This window comes from Bos javanicus, chromosome 29 (genome assembly GCF_032452875.1).
Source record: "Bos javanicus breed banteng chromosome 29, ARS-OSU_banteng_1.0, whole genome shotgun sequence".
NCBI classification, from domain to species: domain Eukaryota; kingdom Metazoa; phylum Chordata; class Mammalia; order Artiodactyla; family Bovidae; genus Bos; species Bos javanicus.
Genome location: NC_083896.1, coordinates 33,547,644 through 33,564,664, shown reverse-complemented (window position 1 = coordinate 33,564,664; position 17,021 = coordinate 33,547,644). Strand labels below are relative to the sequence as shown.

The following is a 17,021-nucleotide window of genomic DNA, read 5'->3' as shown; positions in this document are numbered from 1 at the left end:
CCTGGGCTTCCAGAGCGTGGCATCAGCCAGCTTCACAGGACCCGGCCTCTGGCTGCAGACACCTTCCCAGCTGCAGATCATGAGGAGCTGGCAAACAGGCTCTGATTTATGGGAGGCCACACTCATGTCTCGAGGAGACAGGCAGCCCCCCGCCTCCCTTGCCCCCTGCTATCTCCAGGTGGGGAGGAGACAAGGCTTCCTCCTAGAAGCCAGAAGTACACAGGGAGGCTCTGCTCCTGTCTGAGTGCTTGGTGCCCTCACTGGCTAGTCCCCAGAAGCATCCATGGCAAAAAGCAGCATCTTCTTAGCCACCACGAGAGTGATGGGGTTAAGGGGCCCACAGAAGCCTCTTTAAGAGGCTCGGTACCCTTCTGCTGTCAAGTTGCTGAGATCCCCACCTGGAAGAGGAGGCACTCACAGGGGAGCAGAGGGAGAAAAGTGGTGTTTGGTCAGCCCCTTGCCAATCCCCTACCTGGGGCCGGTTCTCTCCTCTAGGGGGCTCCTCCCAGAAGCCCCCAGAGCTGTGGCCCAGAGAGGGCAGGAGTGGCTGCTTCAGGGGCCTTGAGAGCAGCGAGCCTCCAGGCGAGGTCTGCGCCTCAGTCCTGTGACAGCCAAGAACAGGCTGCCGTGAGGGCTCAGGAGCGGTGACCTTCGCTGCCCAGGGCCCTCACAGGACGATGCGGGGCCTGGACCAGAGAAAGACCCAACTGGTGAAGAAAGGAGCAGGCCATAGCCCAGCCCCAAGCTACAGGGAGGACCGGTTATCAGTAGGATCCCCTGAGGACAGGGAGGGAACAGGGCAGGTCAAGGGGCCAGGGAGGGAGGGGGCCTCTGTGCTGGAGGCTGCTGGGAAAACCGGGCAGAAGAGAGCAAGGTGCTCACAGACACCCCGGGACCCAGACAGATTTCCCAAGCGCAGAGATGCAAAGCGCTCTAGGCATTCTAGGCCCTCAGGTGCATGCAGGCGCCAGGGCTTCTGTGGGAGGCTCTGGACAGCAGGATGCGGGTGTCTGGATGCAGAAACCAGGGGGGGCTCTGGGCGGGGCTCGGAAGCTGCAGCTAGGCGGTGGCCCGGCGGGCTGTGGCAACAGCATGATGTGGGGAGCCCAGGAAGCCGCAGGGAATCGGAGCGGAGGCTGCCGCCCCACAGAGGACCAAGGGGCTATGGTTTGGATTCCCCCGTAGAGGAAGCGATGGCCCTGCCAAAGCCCGTCCGCCGGTCCGCCCCCCACCGCCCGCCCAGCCGGAGCTCCCTTACCTATTGAGCTGAAGAGAGGCTTGTCTCGACAACACTGCCCAGATAGCTGAGATCAATCAGAAACAAAGCGGTTATCAACACGGGCGCCGGGACCACCCACGCACACCCAGAGGGGAGGGGAGGAGCACGGGGATCAGAGAACCGACAAGCGAGGAGGCCAGAGAATGGGGTGAGGGGCAGGAAGGAAAGAGACAGAGACCCAGACGGCACGATGGGACGAAGCAGATGAGGGCTGCACAAAGCACAGACGACAGGGCACGGCCCCCAGCATCTCCTGCAGACAGCTCACGGCTCTCCTCCACCTCCCAAGCCTCCTCCCCAACCTGAGCCGAGGGGTGGGCGGTGAGGCTTGTGCTTCCAGGTACCAGAGTGGGGAGTAAAGGGGGCAGGGCGCCGGGCTTCCTCCTCTCGACCACCTCCCGTCTGCCTACCACCAGGCCAGCCTCTGCTCTGGACTCTGTTCCCCTGCACAGGCGGCCACACCAAAGAAGAAGACCAAAGGACGGAACCAGAGGGGGCGGGGGCAGGAGATATGGGGTCTACAGACGGTGCAGGCTCTTCTCAGCAACTCGGGCCAACCCAAAGAAGATGGAGGAAGAGAGACAGACAGAGAAGGACAGACTCGGGGAGGAGGAAGGAGGAGGGAGGGAGAAGGACCCGAGAGAAAGAGCACGGGCAGGCGTCCAGGCTCAGTGGTACCTGGCACACCAGCTGCTACCATTTACAGTGGGCTCCCCCAGGCCGGCTGATCGCAGGGGCTTGTCTGTCTGTCTGTATGTCTGCAGCTTCCTGCGAGGCACACAGGTTGGGGTGGGGTGTGTGGCTCGGGCTCAGGGTTCACAGGCCTGAGATGTTGCTTTCAGCCTCCAGGAGGACACAGCCTCTAGAGATGCTGGGGTGGGTGGTGGGGGTTTGGCGGGTGGGGGGCGTTGAGGGGAGTGGGGCGGCGCTCACTAGGCAGCAGAGGGCAGGAAGTTGGGGACCAGAGCCTGGGGGCCCAGGGAAGCCAGGCCCCAGGATCCTGCTTTCAAGGAGGAGGGGTCAAGGAAGAAAAGGAGGCTGGACACGAGGTCTCCGGGCAAACCCTGGAACCACCCAAAGTCAGGCTCCCAGGGAAGCACTGGGTGACCACTCAAGGGACGCACATACCCTCCCCCATCCATGTCCTCTCCCCTGGCCGCCGCCCCGGGCGGGGGTCTCCTGAGAGCTCTGGGCAGGGTGGAGAAGATCCCTCACGCTCCTGGCCAGGTACCTGGGCAGGTAAGCCGCACCCCCACCCCAGTGACCACACCCTGGCGATGCCAAGACCAGCACTCCTCTCCTGAAGGATCTGCAGCATGTCCAGACAAGCCCTGTCATTCGGTGGATGGAGGGGCAGGGGCAGGGGGTAGGGGGGAAGGGGCGGAAGATGATCAGGTGCGGTGGGCACGAGAGACCAGCTCACACTCACCCTGAACTCGGTAAGGGTGGAGCGGGGGGCTCCGGTCTGAGCAGCTCCTCCCCCAACCTTCGAGGGGAAGGCGTCTGTCCGAACACATCCAAGCTGTCCGCAGGCCCCGTGGGGCCCGGCGGAGGGGAGGGGTAGGCTGTGGCCAGAGTGGTGAAGCCCACAGTGGGCCGGAAGCTGGGGCTGCCGCTGCGGCTGCTCTGGGATGGGGAGCCCGTGGATGGCGTGGACTTTCGCGAGAAGCTGACGGCGGCCGGCGGCTGCAGCGTGATCTCTGACATCTCAGCCTGCTGCAGGAGGCCGGGGCGGGGCCGGGCCCGCGCGGCCAGCTCAGGGGAGCCGGTGCGGGAGCCGATGGGGCTTTGGGTCAGAGGCGAGAGCCGGGAGGGCTGTAGCACCACTTGATGTAAACTGGGCTCAGTGCGCCTGGCCTGCCGGGGGCTGGGCCGGGGCCGGGGCTGGGGCTCGTACCACCGAGTGTCCAGGCCCAGCGCACTGGGGCCGCCGTGTGCCCCCGGCTCGGCCGGCTCGGGGTAAGGCAGCACGGGTATGCCCATGCCTTGGCTGGTGTGTCTCAGCTGCCCTTGGCTCACGAGAGGCTGCACAGGCCTGTCCTGCCACTTGGCGGTGGGGGGCACTGGGGCGGGGCCTCTGCCTGGCGATTTGCCAGCCCAGCCCTTGGGCGCCTCCAAAGACAGGATGCCTGGGTAGGCTGCAGGCATCTGCAGGGAGGCGGGCGGCAGTCCTCGGGGGAGGCCGGCCGCAGGCTGCAGGCTCTCACCCACTTCACAAGGGTGCAGCTGGTGGGGGAACATCATGGCCGGGGTCTCTAGACCCCCGAAGGGGAACTCCGGCCGGCCCCAGGGCTCTGGGGAGCGCCCACCCGTGGGCGTCTGAGTCAAGGGCAGTGTGCTGTTGGAAGCGTTCTCTCCATTCTCCTCGGGGATGGTGGGGTGGCCGAAAGGCCCCTCGGCGTGCAGGGGCGGCGAGGACATGACGGAGCTCAGGGGGCTGCCCACCTCCGGCATGTAGAAGGGAGGCGGCTCCACCTCCCCTGGACTGCTGCTGCTGAGGTACCCATAATACTGGCCGTGCTGGAAGGGCCGGGGGGCGGGCGGGCGGGCTTGACCGGTGGCCTGCAGCCGGCTCTCCAGGCCACCGGGGCCCTCCAGGCCACGGGGCTGGAACCGAGGGCTGTATGCTGGTGGTGGCAGGTAGGACTCCTGGCTGGACGACAGAGGGGTCAGCTGGGACTTGAGGGCAGCCACGGACGTGGGCACCAGCGGGTCCTCGTTCTCCTCGTCCGACTGGCGGAACTCGGGGTACATGTCGGTCTCCTCAGCAAAAGGGAAGCCCTCTATGCGCCGGGCCTTGGCGGAGGGCTCCACCTCAGAGGGGTCCATCACGAAGCGGCCATCAGGGCCCCTGCTGATGAGCTCGATGGGCGTGGTGGCCTCCGCCTCGGCCTCCGCCTTGGCCACACTGTACTTCTTGCTGCTGATGGCCCTCTTGGTCTTCTTATACAAGGACAACTCCTTCTCACGCGAGGGGCTCAGCATCCTCTTGGCTGCCGGCTGGCCCTGGTCATCGGAGGACTCGGACGGGGCACGGAGCGTGCGGATGCTCTCAGGGCTGACCTTGCCAGAGGACAGGCTGGGGACAGGGAGAGAGCAGACAGCGTGAGGGGGGCTTGGAGGACATGACTTCTTTCTGTTCTTCCCGCCAAGTACCTGAATCACTTGGCAGGGTGACAGTGAGGAGGAACGGCCGTGGGGCCACGTGTTCTGGCATGAGATACTCTGCCTGGCTCTCAACTGGCTAGGTGGGCGCTGTCCGTTTTCCAAACGGACACCCTGTTCCTACGCTTATTCCATCTGCTACTACTATTTGACACTTCTCTCTAGTCACACCTGCAACTTGACTCCTATATTGCTCAAGAAATGCAAGCTCCTTTTACTATTAACTTAACCAAAACATATAAAGAAGATACATCTGTTAGGATGTGGGAAAAGAAAAAACATCAAAGAAATATATTCTAAAGCCAAAGAGAAACAGTTCATCTGCTCTCTTGAGTTGTCTGCTTCCTCTGTCAGTGTGGACAACTTGAAACTACCATGCAGATCAATTAAGGTGACAAGGCTAAGCGAGCCCCCCACCCTCCACCCCAGACAGCCGTGCCCTCTCCTCCTGCGGAGGCCACTTACGGAGACTCCAGGCTCTTCCTGCAGTGTGTGATGGAGAGTGGAGGGTCTAGAGGGAGAAAGAATGGAGCTGGCTGAGGCTGATGCCACAGAGCCCACCCCAGCTGTCAGCAGGGCCCAGGGCAAAGCCCCGAAGGGAAGCGGCCCCCAGGCGTCAGAAATCGCTCCATCCAGGATCCTGCACCCCCACCTCTCCACCCTCATTCTGGTCCCAGCCACCTCTCCCACCATCAAGGCAAGTCCGCTGACAGCTCTGCCCACGAGGTCCGGTTTCTCTGTTTTCAAGGCGACACCCACCTTTCTTGCGCTTGAGCTTCCGCTTCCGCTGCTTGTTGACAAAGCAGGCGGCCAGGGTGCTGAACAGGATGGCTGCGGCCAGGAAGCAGATGGTGGCCACAATGCCAGCCAGGACCGGTCGAGCCAGCCCCTCGTCGGTCAGGTCCGGCTGCGGGAAGATGTCTGAGGGGATGGGGGTAGGGGTGGGGGGTGGAGCACAGGTGAGACTCTTCCCTCCCCCAGGGCCCCAGGTGCCTCTCCGCCCGCATAGGATCCACATGTCTAAGGCTCTGCCCTAACACTGAAGAGGCGGCCTGGTGGGAAGAGGTGGAAGGGCATCGGGAAACTGAGGAGTCGCCACCTGTATCTCCTCCCCATGGGGCAGACTCTCCAGGTGATGACCAGGCCATCACTCACCTGATGACCTCACCAGCTGCCCTCACCAAGCAGCACGCTCCACCCGGAAGCCACGCCCAGTTGACCGGACGCTGCGGGAGCCTAAGTATCACATGGCCACAGGGACTCCCGCCAGCCTCTCTACAGGACCAGAGCCCAATAGGGTGACTGCAGCACCACAGGGCTGTCACTCCAGAATGCAGGCTCCCATTCTACCATGACGGTGCAGGTGGGCAACCCCTGCAGGGGGTCAGCACGTCCTGGCCATCACAGGCACATGCTGGCGTGGACAGGGCCATCAGACAACATCCTGTACTATTGGCAGAAGGGCCCAGATCCACAGAGCTTATGAGAGACAGTGGGATTGGATGGGTCCCCAGGATCACACATCACCCAACAGCTCATTAGGAAGTGCCACCCCGCAGGCTCATCAAAGGGAAGCCCACATATCTTTGATACATTTGGCCAGAATCCACTCCCATGTCGATGAGGACATGGATTAAAACAACCCAGATCATGCTGAGTAGAAAAAGAGGGCTCAGCCTTTACAAGCAGGTGGCTGAAAGACAGGGAATGCTGAAGCAGTTGGAGGACGTTCACCAGGGACTCTAGCCACTACTGGGAACCAGACATAAAGCCACTGAGCAGAACAGTTCACTAGAGGTGCCCCCAAACCCTCAAGTCCTCTACCTCGGCCTGGACTGCAGCTCTCCCCCAGATGGATGCCAAGACAGAAGTGTGCTGGGCTACAGCAGGCACCTCCGAGGAGAAAAAAAACAAGACCAGGTTTCCTAGGGGATCAGTGGTTAAGAAGCCACCTGCCAGTGCAGGGCTTCAGTGCCTGGTCAGGGAAGATTCCACATGCTGCAGAGCAACTGAACCCGCGCACCACAACTACTGAGCCTGAGCTCTAGAGCCCAGGTGCTGCAACTACTGAAGTCTGCATGCCCTAGAGCCCATGCTCCACAAGAGAAGTTACAGCAATGAGAAGCCCGCACACCACAGAGAGTAGCCCTGGCTTGCCACAAGTAGAAAAAGCCCGTGCAGCAACAAAGACCCAGCACAGCCAAAAACAAAAATAAATGAATTAAAAAAAAAAAAAAGAAACCAGCCCCACAGTGCCTAACACACAAGACAGAAGTGTGTAAGGCTCGCTTCCCTGCCCACCCCACCGTACCAGCATCTCCAGGAATCCCAAGCATGAGCTCGTCGGGCCCCCTCCTGCCCCCTGCCTCCAGGGGGCCCTGCAAGCACTGCCCAAGGACATGTGCCCCAACTTGATCGCTAAGCAAAAGCTTCTTCCCAAACCGAGGGAACCACTTCTGGGGGAGGGATCTGCTACTTGGCAGGGACTGTAACTGGAGAAACATGCGTAGAATTGGGACCAGAGCCAAGAGAAAGGAAGATAAATGGAGACAGTGCTAGGGAGTTGGCTTTATTTAGCCTGAAAAAAATCTAGGGAGAGGAAGGAGCGGAGGAAAACAACACCAAACAGCAATTTTCCAAATGAAACACCCTAATTATAAAGCTGCCTTACCAAGAGGCATCGGTAAGCACTGCTGACCCGTTTCTGTCTCTTTGCTCCAATTTGCACCCCCCACGTTACCCCACAAGTGGATAACACCAGAGGAACAGAAATTTGACAGCAAAAGGACTGAAGTTCTTTTTGACTGTTCTAATGAGAAGGTTAGCTGGATTTCCTTCTGTGGCTACCACAGAGAAATGGTCATGAATTCGGCTCTTTAGGTGGAGAAAGCCTACCCACCTCAAGGTCATGACACAGAGAGTCAGCTGGCGCCCCTCCTCTATTCCGGCTCAGCCTCTCCCCACACGAGCTGGTGTGCCGATGCGGCCCCGACCCCAAGTACCTGTGCTGGAGACGCCGGCAATGTTGCTGGGCTCGCTGATCAGATCCTGCATGACGGCCAGGACCCGGAACTCGTACCACGTGTCCTACAGCCCCAGAGATGACACCCCGTCAGCCGCGCAACCTGTCACAGCCACCAGTACCCTTCCCAGCTGACCCCCCGCCCCTCCCCCCGCCACCAACTCTGCAACTTGGGCTATCTGCCAATTTCCATGGGATAAATACTCGGATTTATACTGTGATAGATTCCAAGCTATACGTGTGAGGTCACTGAAAGCAAAACTATAAAGAGATGCAATGTGGGCTCTTGGGACCAATCCCAGCTCTAGAGCATCCAGGGAAGGGAGAAAGGAAGAAGGGATAAATAGCAGGCACATGTGCGATAAGCGGCTGCCTCCAGCTAGAGAGACGCCAAGGTATAAGGGGAGTCAGCTGGGAAAAAAATACCATGTTCTCCAGGGGCTGAGAACTGCTGAAGGAGGGCTCCCACCCTGGGCTGCCCATGTCGGACTCCAGCCCGCCCTGCGCTCCCTGGCTTTTGGCGGCATGTGGAGACCCCTCAGGGCTGGCCCTGAACTTGCAGACCTTGCCCAAACCCTGGCAGCAGCCCTGGGAGAGCAGGAGTGCAGGTGTGGCAGTATGCAGACAGCCTCCCGACACCTGAGCTCCCAGTGATTCTAGAAGCAATTCACGATCACTTCCAGCAAACACCAGGCTCCGCACCTGTGATAGGTCCCTGGCAAAGAAGTCCAACTCGGTGCCAGGAATGCCATCGTCCAGTGTCTCCCAGCGCTCTCCGACGCGGAACTCCAGGATGTAGCGGTCGATGGGGAAGCTGTGGTTGGCAGGTGGGAGCCAGGACAGGAGCACGCCCTGCTGGGTCCGGTTGGCTGTGAGGCACCTCGGTGGGGTAACCAGCACCAGGGGTTCTGGAGTTGTGACAGGGAATGCTGCAGGGCGGGGGGAAGATGATGAGGGGGTTGCTGAGGCTGCTGAACCCCCTCTACCCACGTGTTCCTGCGGCACAGGGACCCCAAGGCGGTGAGGGTCACATCCCCTGGGAGCAGGCGTCAATTTAAGGACCAGTCACATGAAGAGTCCTCCTGATCCAAAGGAAGGAGGCCGGGCAGCGGGCCTGAGCTTCCTGATCCTATCTCCAGAGCGCATCCAAGAATACTGACGGACGAGGGATGGCATCATGGCCCTCACAGGAAAAACATCAGGAACCACTGGCAACTAAGGTGGTATCTTTAAAAAGATACTTTCGTTCCCTTCCGGAGGAGGAGGAACACCTTCCCTCAGCACTGCCCTGTCCCTACAGTCCCCTCTGGCCCAGGTGGAAAGCTGGCCCCCATGGGGGGCTCTCTGGGGCAGGGTGAGCCTTCCTCCACAGCTGCCCCCTCGGTGGCAATAAAGGACCCCGGGCAACACTGGTGTGGAGCTGCCCGGTCACGGCTGCCCTCGCTGGCCACAGACAGGGGACAAATGCAACAGCAGCCAGGAGGGCACGACCCCTCCCGGGCCCCTGGGTCAGGAAGGAGGAGATGGGTGCACGCCTGCCACCAAATGAGGCTGGGGGCCAAAGGAAGGAACCAGCAGAGAACAGGAGGAGGAGAAAGGACCCCTAATCCCCCTACAAGGCCACAGGAAAACGGAAACAGGTGGTCAGCCATGAAGGATGAAACCAAAGCTCTTCCATCCACCCGAAGACACATGAGGCTGGCCCACAGGGCCCAAAGTGCTCAGCCAGGGCACTCTGGTCCAGACCAACCCCAAGGGATGGTGGGACAGACCCCTGCTGCGTCATCAGTGACGGTCATAGAAGGCACTTAGCAAGGTGCCTGCATACAGCGGGCAAGAAACGTCTGCTCCATCCCAGCTCCTCCAGGAGTGCCCGGGCCCGGCCTCACCTAAAGTGTTCACAGTGACCACCTCACTGAAGGCGCTGGTGCCCAGTTTGTTCTGGGCCAGGACACTGAACTGGTACGCTGTCTCGGGCTCCAGGGCTTCCACCAGCAGCCAGCTGGGTCCCAGAGGCACGGGCAGGGACAGCCAGTCATGGGGCCCAAACTGTGCCCGCTTCATCCTGCCCAAGAGGGAGAGAGGATTGGGGACAAGAAGACGGGGTGGGTTACACTGGAGACAGGAGAGGGCACACAAGTGCTGGAGGTGGGGGGCACCCTGGCCTCCCCAGGTTTGAGGTCAGGAACAGGCTGTGACCACTCAGCTATGGCTGGCCCTGTCCCCATGAGGCCAGGTCCCTAGCCACTGCTGGTGCCTCATCTATGAAAGGGGACCCTTGGCATTATTGACGCTCAAGAAACTGGTCGAATAACCAGTTGCATTCTGAGAGAACCTCACCCTGAGCAGAGTCTTAAGAGTGGCCCTGCCCTGAGAGCAAGGACACTGGGAACAAGGCAGGTGCTAAAGTGGGAGAGTAACGATGAGCACCAGCGGGACCTGAGGGGAGGCCAGGTGCCCAGCTGCCTGGCTGCTCTGGGATGGTCAAAACTGGCCTGCCTGTGTGACCCAGAGGGCTTGCTCTGTTCAAGCAGGCTGGTGTCACTGAGGAGGAGCTGGGCACAGGACAAAAACAAAGAGCATTTCCCCACAACGGGGACAGGATTCTAAAGCCTTCGGGGTTAGAAGTCACCAAGGACAGCTGCACTGTGGGTGCAGAATGCTGGAATCCAACGAGAGGTCAGCCCCTGCCCTGCAGCCCGCCACACTCCCCACCGGCCATGAAGCCTGTGCCCAGGCGCACTGTCCAGTGCCACCACGGGGAGGGGACGGCTTCCCGTTGGACTGGCCGTGCAGATCAAGGACCCCCGAGGAGGCCAGGTCCCTACACACCGATGGCTCACAGTTGCCTCTGCCCAGGAATTAGAGCCAGGGCAGCGGAAAGCACAGCAAAGAGAAGCCAGCATCAAAGGTCAGGATGGGAGAGCTGGAGGCAGGCAGAGATAAGGGGGGAAAGAGCCCCCTAGCCCAAGACTGCCCCTCCCACCCGGCACCCCAGCAGGCAAGCAGGGTGACACAGCGAAGCAGAGCCACAGGCAGCGAGGGGACCAGTCCATGCCCAGACCTTCTGCTCAGGCCTCCCCGAAGGTGGCCACATGCCCTGCCCTGGCCACACAGCCCCCTGGCAGTACCTCACCTGCCCCATGGGGGTGGGACGGGGTTTGCTTCAACTCTGAGCCCCCCCAAGCTCACCACCTAGGTCCGGTTTGTGTCCAGAACTCAAAGCCCAGGTACTCAGAGTCTAGGAAACAGGCCAGGTCCCTCTCAACCTCCCTTGTGCTGGAAGTCCACGGAGGGCTCTGCCTGAGTCTGTCTCCTCCTCTCCAGGCCTGGTGAGCCTGGGGCAACACGCACCCTGAGGAGACAGGTCTGGAGAGGAGGAGCTGAGGCTCACCCTCCCTGATCAACAATGTCGCCCCTAATGCAGGTGGCCAGCTCCGGGCTCGGGAAAACCCTAGGTGAGTGTGGACCTCAACCGAGGGCTCTCCTCCCATTTTTTCTACATCTTCTGTCCTCAGCCTGACTCACACATCACTGAGATGCCAGTCAACCCCAAGGTTTCGGCAAAGATCTCCAATCACCGCATCTCACCAAATGAATGTACAGCCAGGTACAAAGGCAATGGACACACAATCCCAGAAAGAAATGCCCATGTGCAGACGATGGCAGGAAGGTGAGCGCCACTTCACACTGGTTTCTGGAACCATGGGGGAAGGGTCAGGATAAAGCTAATACTAGGCTTGCAGCTGGGCTGTCTTAGGATGCCCAAGATCAGGAGTCTCTTCCAGACTCCAGAGGACAGAGGAACCTACAGGAGCGAGCCAAGGACACAGAAGGGCCGCAAGGTCAGCTGAGGACACTCACCACAGGATGGTGGGCCATTCGGGCCCCGGCATCATCCCAGACGCCCCGCCCACAGAAGCCTCGTCACCAGGCAGCACCACACCCACCATCCAGAGGAAGGTCAAGCGGGCAGAGATACACACCCTCCTCATAACCTGCCCCCCAAGCCCTGTGGACTGATGAGGGAGGGATAAGCAGAGAGCGAGGCGTGCAGGGGTGACTCACAGAGGTCCGTACCAAACAGAGAATGTCTGCTCAAATCCTCCGTCGTAGCCTGGCTCCCAGGACACATTGGCAGTTGTCATGGAGACCTGGACCCGGACACTGCCCGGGGCGTGGGGGCTGGTGCCTGGAGACCAAGCAGACACCTCAGGCAGGGAGGAAGGGAACCCGCATGACTGGGGCTGTGAGCCCGGGTGCCCTGCAAGCACGGTGGCCCCGGGGAGCAGTGGGGGCCATGAAGCTCTGAGGAGCTGGGTCTAGCCCAGGGCCCTAGGGCTGAAGGAGGAAACCTGTCCTGCCAGGGAGGCTGGTTCTTCCAGCAGGAGACGGCCTGAACATCAGGGATACGGGCCAAGGGTGGGGAGTCAACCCCTGGTCGTCAGGACTGTGCTCATCTGCAGAACACAGAAGTGCACCTGATGGAGGTCAGCAAAGCCAAAAGGCCCCGTCCCACACGACTCTGGCCTGAGACCCAAACACCATCGTAAGAGCAGCCCAGTCCAGCAGGCCCTCCACGTCTCCAGCAGGAGTTTGAATCCAGGGCCCACCACTCAGTGTGGTGATGCCAGTTGAGGTGTCCCACCCAGGCTGGCCTCGGTCTCTGTGAGTGAGCCTGAGGGGAATACCAGCTTCCACTATGCACCACTAGGTACCGAGTTTAAAGCCAGTGGTAAATGTTCAATGGCTGTTGTTAGGACAGTGGCTGTCTGTCCCAGAGGGGCAGGCATAATGTCCAGGCTGGGGTCCTAGGGACAATGTCTCCAACAGCAGAAGAGCCCCACGAAACGGGACACCCGCGCCAGGCCCCGCCCAACCCCGAGCCCGTACCGATGACGGTCAGGTGGGTGCTGGCAGTGATGCTGGTGACCACGTTGGTGGCGATGCACTCCCACTCCCCGTGGTCCTCCTTGCTCAGGGCGCGGAACTGCAGGCTCCCGCTGGGCAGGGTGTTGTGCTTGCTTCTGCTGGGCTTCCCTACCTTGGCCAAACACGGGGGCGGGAGCGGGCGGCCAGGGCAGAAGAGAAGCCACCGACACTCAGGGCTCCAGAAGGGGGTCAGCACTGGGCTTCAGCCCACAGCCCTCCGCTGCCCCTTGGGAACAGAGCAGTCCCGGCCGTGCCCCCATGGTGCTCCCCGCAGCCCTCCACTGCCCCCGGGTCACCCTCGGGGCTGCCCCTTGGGAACAGAGCAGTCCCAGTCATACCCCCATGTCGCTCCTGCAGCCCTGGAGCCGAAGGGTACCTTTCTCCAGGTGATGACGGGAAGGGGCCCCTGCCCCACCCCCCACGAACCCCAGAGCCCAGGGGTACCTTTCTCCAGGTGATGACGGGGAAGGGGTCCCCAGCCGCGGCACAGGGGATGAGCAGCTCCCGGCCGGCCTCCTGCCTGTACTCCCAGCCCGGTAGCACCGTGAAGTACGGGGGGTCCTAGGAGAGCAGGCCAGGCTGTGACACCAGGCATTTCAGGAGCCCGCCTGCCCATATGGAGGCACCCGCAGCCTTGCCTCACCTTCAGGACAAGCCTCGCAGGGGCAGACTGGCCCATGGTCCCCAGGGTGTTGTAAGGCACACAGGTGTAAGTGCCAAGAGCCTCCTCTGTGGCCTCCTCGATCCGGATGGAGCCGTCCTCCATCAGAGTCCAGCCCAGGTTCTGCCGGGCACAGACAGTGGAGTGGAGCTGTGGTCAGTGCTGACATCCAATCCAGCCCTACCAGTCAGACCCGAGCTGCCCCTCTGTGGGCAGACATGTGGGGTGGGGCATCTCGGGTCTGGGAGGATGGCCAGACCTGCTGGGCTTGGCCCCGTGGGAAGCAGCTCTTTGCTCTCCCAGAACTCTGAGGGGAGTGGAGGGGTCCTGCCGGGAACCAGATCCCTGGAGGCAGCATCTCAGAGCCAGGGGCCTCCCGAGACCCACACGCAGCCCTCCAGCACCTTCTCAACCTGCAGGGGGCGGCCATCCTTATTCCACTTGACCACGGTGGCCGGCGGCTCTGCGTCCACGGGGCAGCGGATGTAGCCATGAATCCCCACGGGCACGTAGATCACAGGGGGCATGTTGAGGACTCGGGCTGGGTCTGCAGGAGTGGGAGTTGGGGCAAGGAGGGATGAGAAGGCACAGCGGGGGCCGAGCCACCCCACAGCCCAGGGCCCAGCACTCTGTGCAGCACCAGGTGCCAGGCCAGCGGGGCCACAAGACAACACGGCCCACCCCCAGGGCTGACCGCCCAGAGGCCAGCACGGCCGTCCCGTTTGTCCAGTCCTGCATCCTTAAGAACCCCCATCTGAATGCACCGAGGCACTGCCGCTCCTGCCCACCTGCAGTTACCCCCAAACACCTCTGTCTGCAGACTTGACAGCCAGCAGGGACCCTCAGCACCCCAGCCCCTAGACTCCCAACCTCAAAGCCAGTGTCTGGCCACTGATAAGACCGGTAAGATGACAGCATCCCTCCCAAGTAGGCGGGACCCCAGGCCCTTCCTCTCCCCACACCCTCGGAACAAGGCTGCTTCTGTGGGCTCCCTCCTGCCTAGGTCTCCCGTCTGTGTAGCTGAGGTGCAGAGTCGGCCACGGAGCCTCTGGAAGGTTCTCGGGCGACAAGAGCAGCAGCCCCGCGACTCGGGTGAGTCATCACCCGGGGGCCACGAAGGAGAACGATCCAGAACTCCCCGGGAGGCGGTGGGTATGAATGGGCGGCTCTGTCAGCGTCTGGAGCCCTTCTCAGAAGAGCATTACATAAATACCAGGCCGAGGTGTATATTTAGACATAGCTTCCTACTTTTGTATGGTGGAAGCTTTTTTTTTTTCCCCTCCAAGGTTTTCAAAGGGTTTATGAATGGGAAATACTCTGAACACTGCTTTTTAGTAGAAATAAAGATCCTTGTCTCACCCACCTGAAAATCTCATTCCTCCCCCCACCCCGGATTCTCTTTGAAGGCAAGAAGGAGGTAAGAAAGGACAAGTGGGAGTGGGTGATGCGCTGGAGGGAGACGGGAAACCACTCTTCCCTGGCAGGCACAGCCACAGCTGGAGGATAGGAGTCCTCATCCAGGCAGGTCAGGGTCCTCTGGGACCACTCCTACCAGCCCTGTGCCTCTGTCTCTGCCCCTCTGTGCCCCATGACACAGCAGATGGGATCTTCCCCACGAGGAGTCTGCAAAGGAGCCTCTTCCTCCGGCAGGTGTGGGTGGGACAGACCTGATGCCCCAGGTCACACAGCTGTCTTGGGGCCTCACAGCTCTCAAGAACCTGGGACTCACAGGACAGCAGCTGAGAGTGATCCTCTGCTGTGGAAACTGGGGAGGAGGCCTCTGACCCCAGCAGCAGCAACACTGCATGAGGGCATGAGGCCAGCACTCGGGCAGCCCCCCACCAGGCCCTGCTCTGCTGGTCTCCTGGGTCACCAGCTGTTCTGCTCACATCCTCAGCTCAGACACCACTCCAGGCCCTCTCCAGACAGTCACACTCTCGCCTGCCTGCCCCTCCGTGCTGTGGGGGAGCTGGTTCTCCCACACAAGCCGTCAAGTGATGGAGTGTCTGTCATCTACTGCATCAAAAGGGGACCATGTTGCCTGAGTGACAGAGCCATCGGCCAATCAGGAGGGAGGGACAAGCCCTCATCACACTTCCTCTGCCCACCACAACCAGCAAGCTGAACGATGCTGCACAGAAGCCCTCGGCTGCTCTGGGTCTCGGGCAGCCCCGAGAGCTGCAGAGGGAAGGCCCAGAGGGGCCTGGTGCTGGCAGGAGTGGATGAGCCACTGGGAGAGGGCCTGTGCCCCTTACCAATACAGCAGGGGAGCAGAGACCTGGCAGGACAGTCACCCCACCAGGTGTGAGCCACACACATCCTCAGATAGTGAGAAAAAGCACCTCATTCCAGGTGCAAACAGAGGATCTGGCCAGCACCAGCACAAGGACAGTGTCCGGAAGGCCAGCCTGGCCCTGAGCCCAGCCAGGGTGAGGCTGGTGGGATGGATCAGTGGACAGGGACAACCGCATGGCTGGGAGAAGGACCCAGAGCGGGCTCCATTCATGTGCACTAACCAGCCCCGGTCGGGCCTCCTCCAGGGCTGACCCCCTCCCTCGCCCTGGCCCCTCCTCTGCCCACCTTCCCTGAGGCCACCCTCCCGTCCCCAGCATGGCCAGTGCGCCCACTCACACTGCACAGTGAGGTACGCCGAGGCCGAGGGCGAGCGCCCGAGGCTGTTGCTGGGCACGCAGGTGTACTTCCCCGCATCCTCCGGCTTCACCCGGAAGATGATCAGGGTCCCGTCGATGAGGATCCGCACCCGCAGCTTCAGGTCGCTGCAGGGACACAGGACACATGGAGGAGAGGGTCTTCCATGCGATGCCAGGGCACTGTGCCCGGGAGTCCTCCCCATGGCTGATGCGTGGGATAGACACCCCCCACACTGACACTGGTCTCAGCGCCCGGAGCACAGGAAGGGGACCCCAGCCCACCCTCCCACCCCAACCAGCTCCCAGAGCCCAAGGGCAGTCCCTGCTGGGAAGCCTTGCCCCTGGGAGGCCTGGCTGGGCTCAGGGCAGAGCGTGCACTCACTTCTGGAAGTAGACGTTCTCATCCTGCCAGTACCAGGTGTAGGTGAGGTTGCCGGGGTAGGCCTCCGCCCGGCAGGTGAGCAGCGCGTCCTGGGAGATGTTGACAGTGATGTTCTCAGGAGGTGAGACGATGAAGGGAGGCCCTGGGGGACAGGGACAAATGTGACCTCTCCTGGGGCGGGGGGGACCACAGCACCAGCTGCGGGAGCTCTGCCCCTCAGAAAGGGGCGCCCCTAGCCCTGGGAGGAACTGAGCCAGCACTGGTCCAGAAGCAGGCAGCACAACTGAGCAGTTGTCATGGAGACGCATCCAGCTGCTGCCTGTGCTCAGGTTCTTACTCACCCTGCAGGTCCCAAGGATGCACGGGGTCCACAGGTGTGGCTGCACACAGCTCGTGGCAGACACCCACCCATGCACAGTCCCTCTGCCAACCTGGCCCCCTGAATAGCCAACTAACCCCTCCATAGATACAAACACACAGCAAGGAGGAAGGCCACTCTCTTGACCCACAAAAGGAACCGGCCTGCCTCTAGAGGAGTAAGAGGCTGACCACAGGTGAAGGGGCATCAGGGAGAGGAGGCAGGAGAAGCAGAGGACACGGCTGGAGTTCCAGCAGCCCTGGTGCTGACTTTCCAGACATCCTGTGGCTGTCACCAGCTCTTGCCCAAGTCAGGAGGCCAGGTGCAGCCACCCCCGCAGCTCCCTCCAGCAGGGGTGGGGGAAGTGGAGCAGGTGGACAGAGGCCACCCCTTCTGGGGGGCTCAGGGCCCCAGGCAGAGCATCACAGGTGCTGACCCCACAGACACGAGCCCTGCCAAATGCCCTTCATGTTATTTAAGCCTCTGGGGTTGGACTCAATTCAAACCCTTACTTATTAAGGCAGTCACCAGAGGATGGAGTCTGGTGGGGGAGGGGGCAGTCCTCCCCCGG

At 61.3% G+C, this 17,021-nt stretch overlaps 1 protein-coding gene across 4 annotated transcripts in view; it reads right to left on the bottom strand.

Annotated features, from left to right (window-relative positions):
* IGSF9B (immunoglobulin superfamily member 9B) overlaps nucleotides 1–17,021 on the bottom strand; it is a 50,520-nt gene that overhangs the window by 16,733 nt on the left and 16,766 nt on the right. The window contains exons 6-19 of one of the 4 annotated variants that reach the window (XR_009734556.1): nucleotides 16,093–16,234; nucleotides 15,691–15,836; nucleotides 13,464–13,606; nucleotides 13,042–13,182; nucleotides 12,843–12,959; nucleotides 12,360–12,510; nucleotides 11,535–11,658; nucleotides 9,356–9,531; nucleotides 8,169–8,395; nucleotides 7,447–7,531; nucleotides 5,204–5,365; nucleotides 4,910–4,955; nucleotides 2,709–4,358; nucleotides 1,259–2,047 (exon numbers count right to left, since the gene is read on the bottom strand). Coding sequence is in view for 3 of the 4 variants with exons in the window: in XM_061406439.1 (XP_061262423.1) it covers nucleotides 1,259–1,304; nucleotides 2,709–4,358; nucleotides 4,910–4,955; nucleotides 5,204–5,365; nucleotides 7,447–7,531; nucleotides 8,169–8,395; nucleotides 9,356–9,531; nucleotides 11,535–11,658; nucleotides 12,360–12,510; nucleotides 12,843–12,959; nucleotides 13,042–13,182; nucleotides 13,464–13,606; nucleotides 15,691–15,836; nucleotides 16,093–16,234 (3,356 nt within the window). In the remaining variant the exon portion in view is untranslated. The remainder of the gene's footprint in view (nucleotides 1–1,258; nucleotides 2,048–2,708; nucleotides 4,359–4,909; nucleotides 4,956–5,203; nucleotides 5,366–7,446; nucleotides 7,532–8,168; nucleotides 8,396–9,355; nucleotides 9,532–11,534; nucleotides 11,659–12,359; nucleotides 12,511–12,842; nucleotides 12,960–13,041; nucleotides 13,183–13,463; nucleotides 13,607–15,690; nucleotides 15,837–16,092; nucleotides 16,235–17,021) is intronic. The other 3 variants (XM_061406439.1, XM_061406437.1, XM_061406438.1) reach the window with 3 other exon arrangements.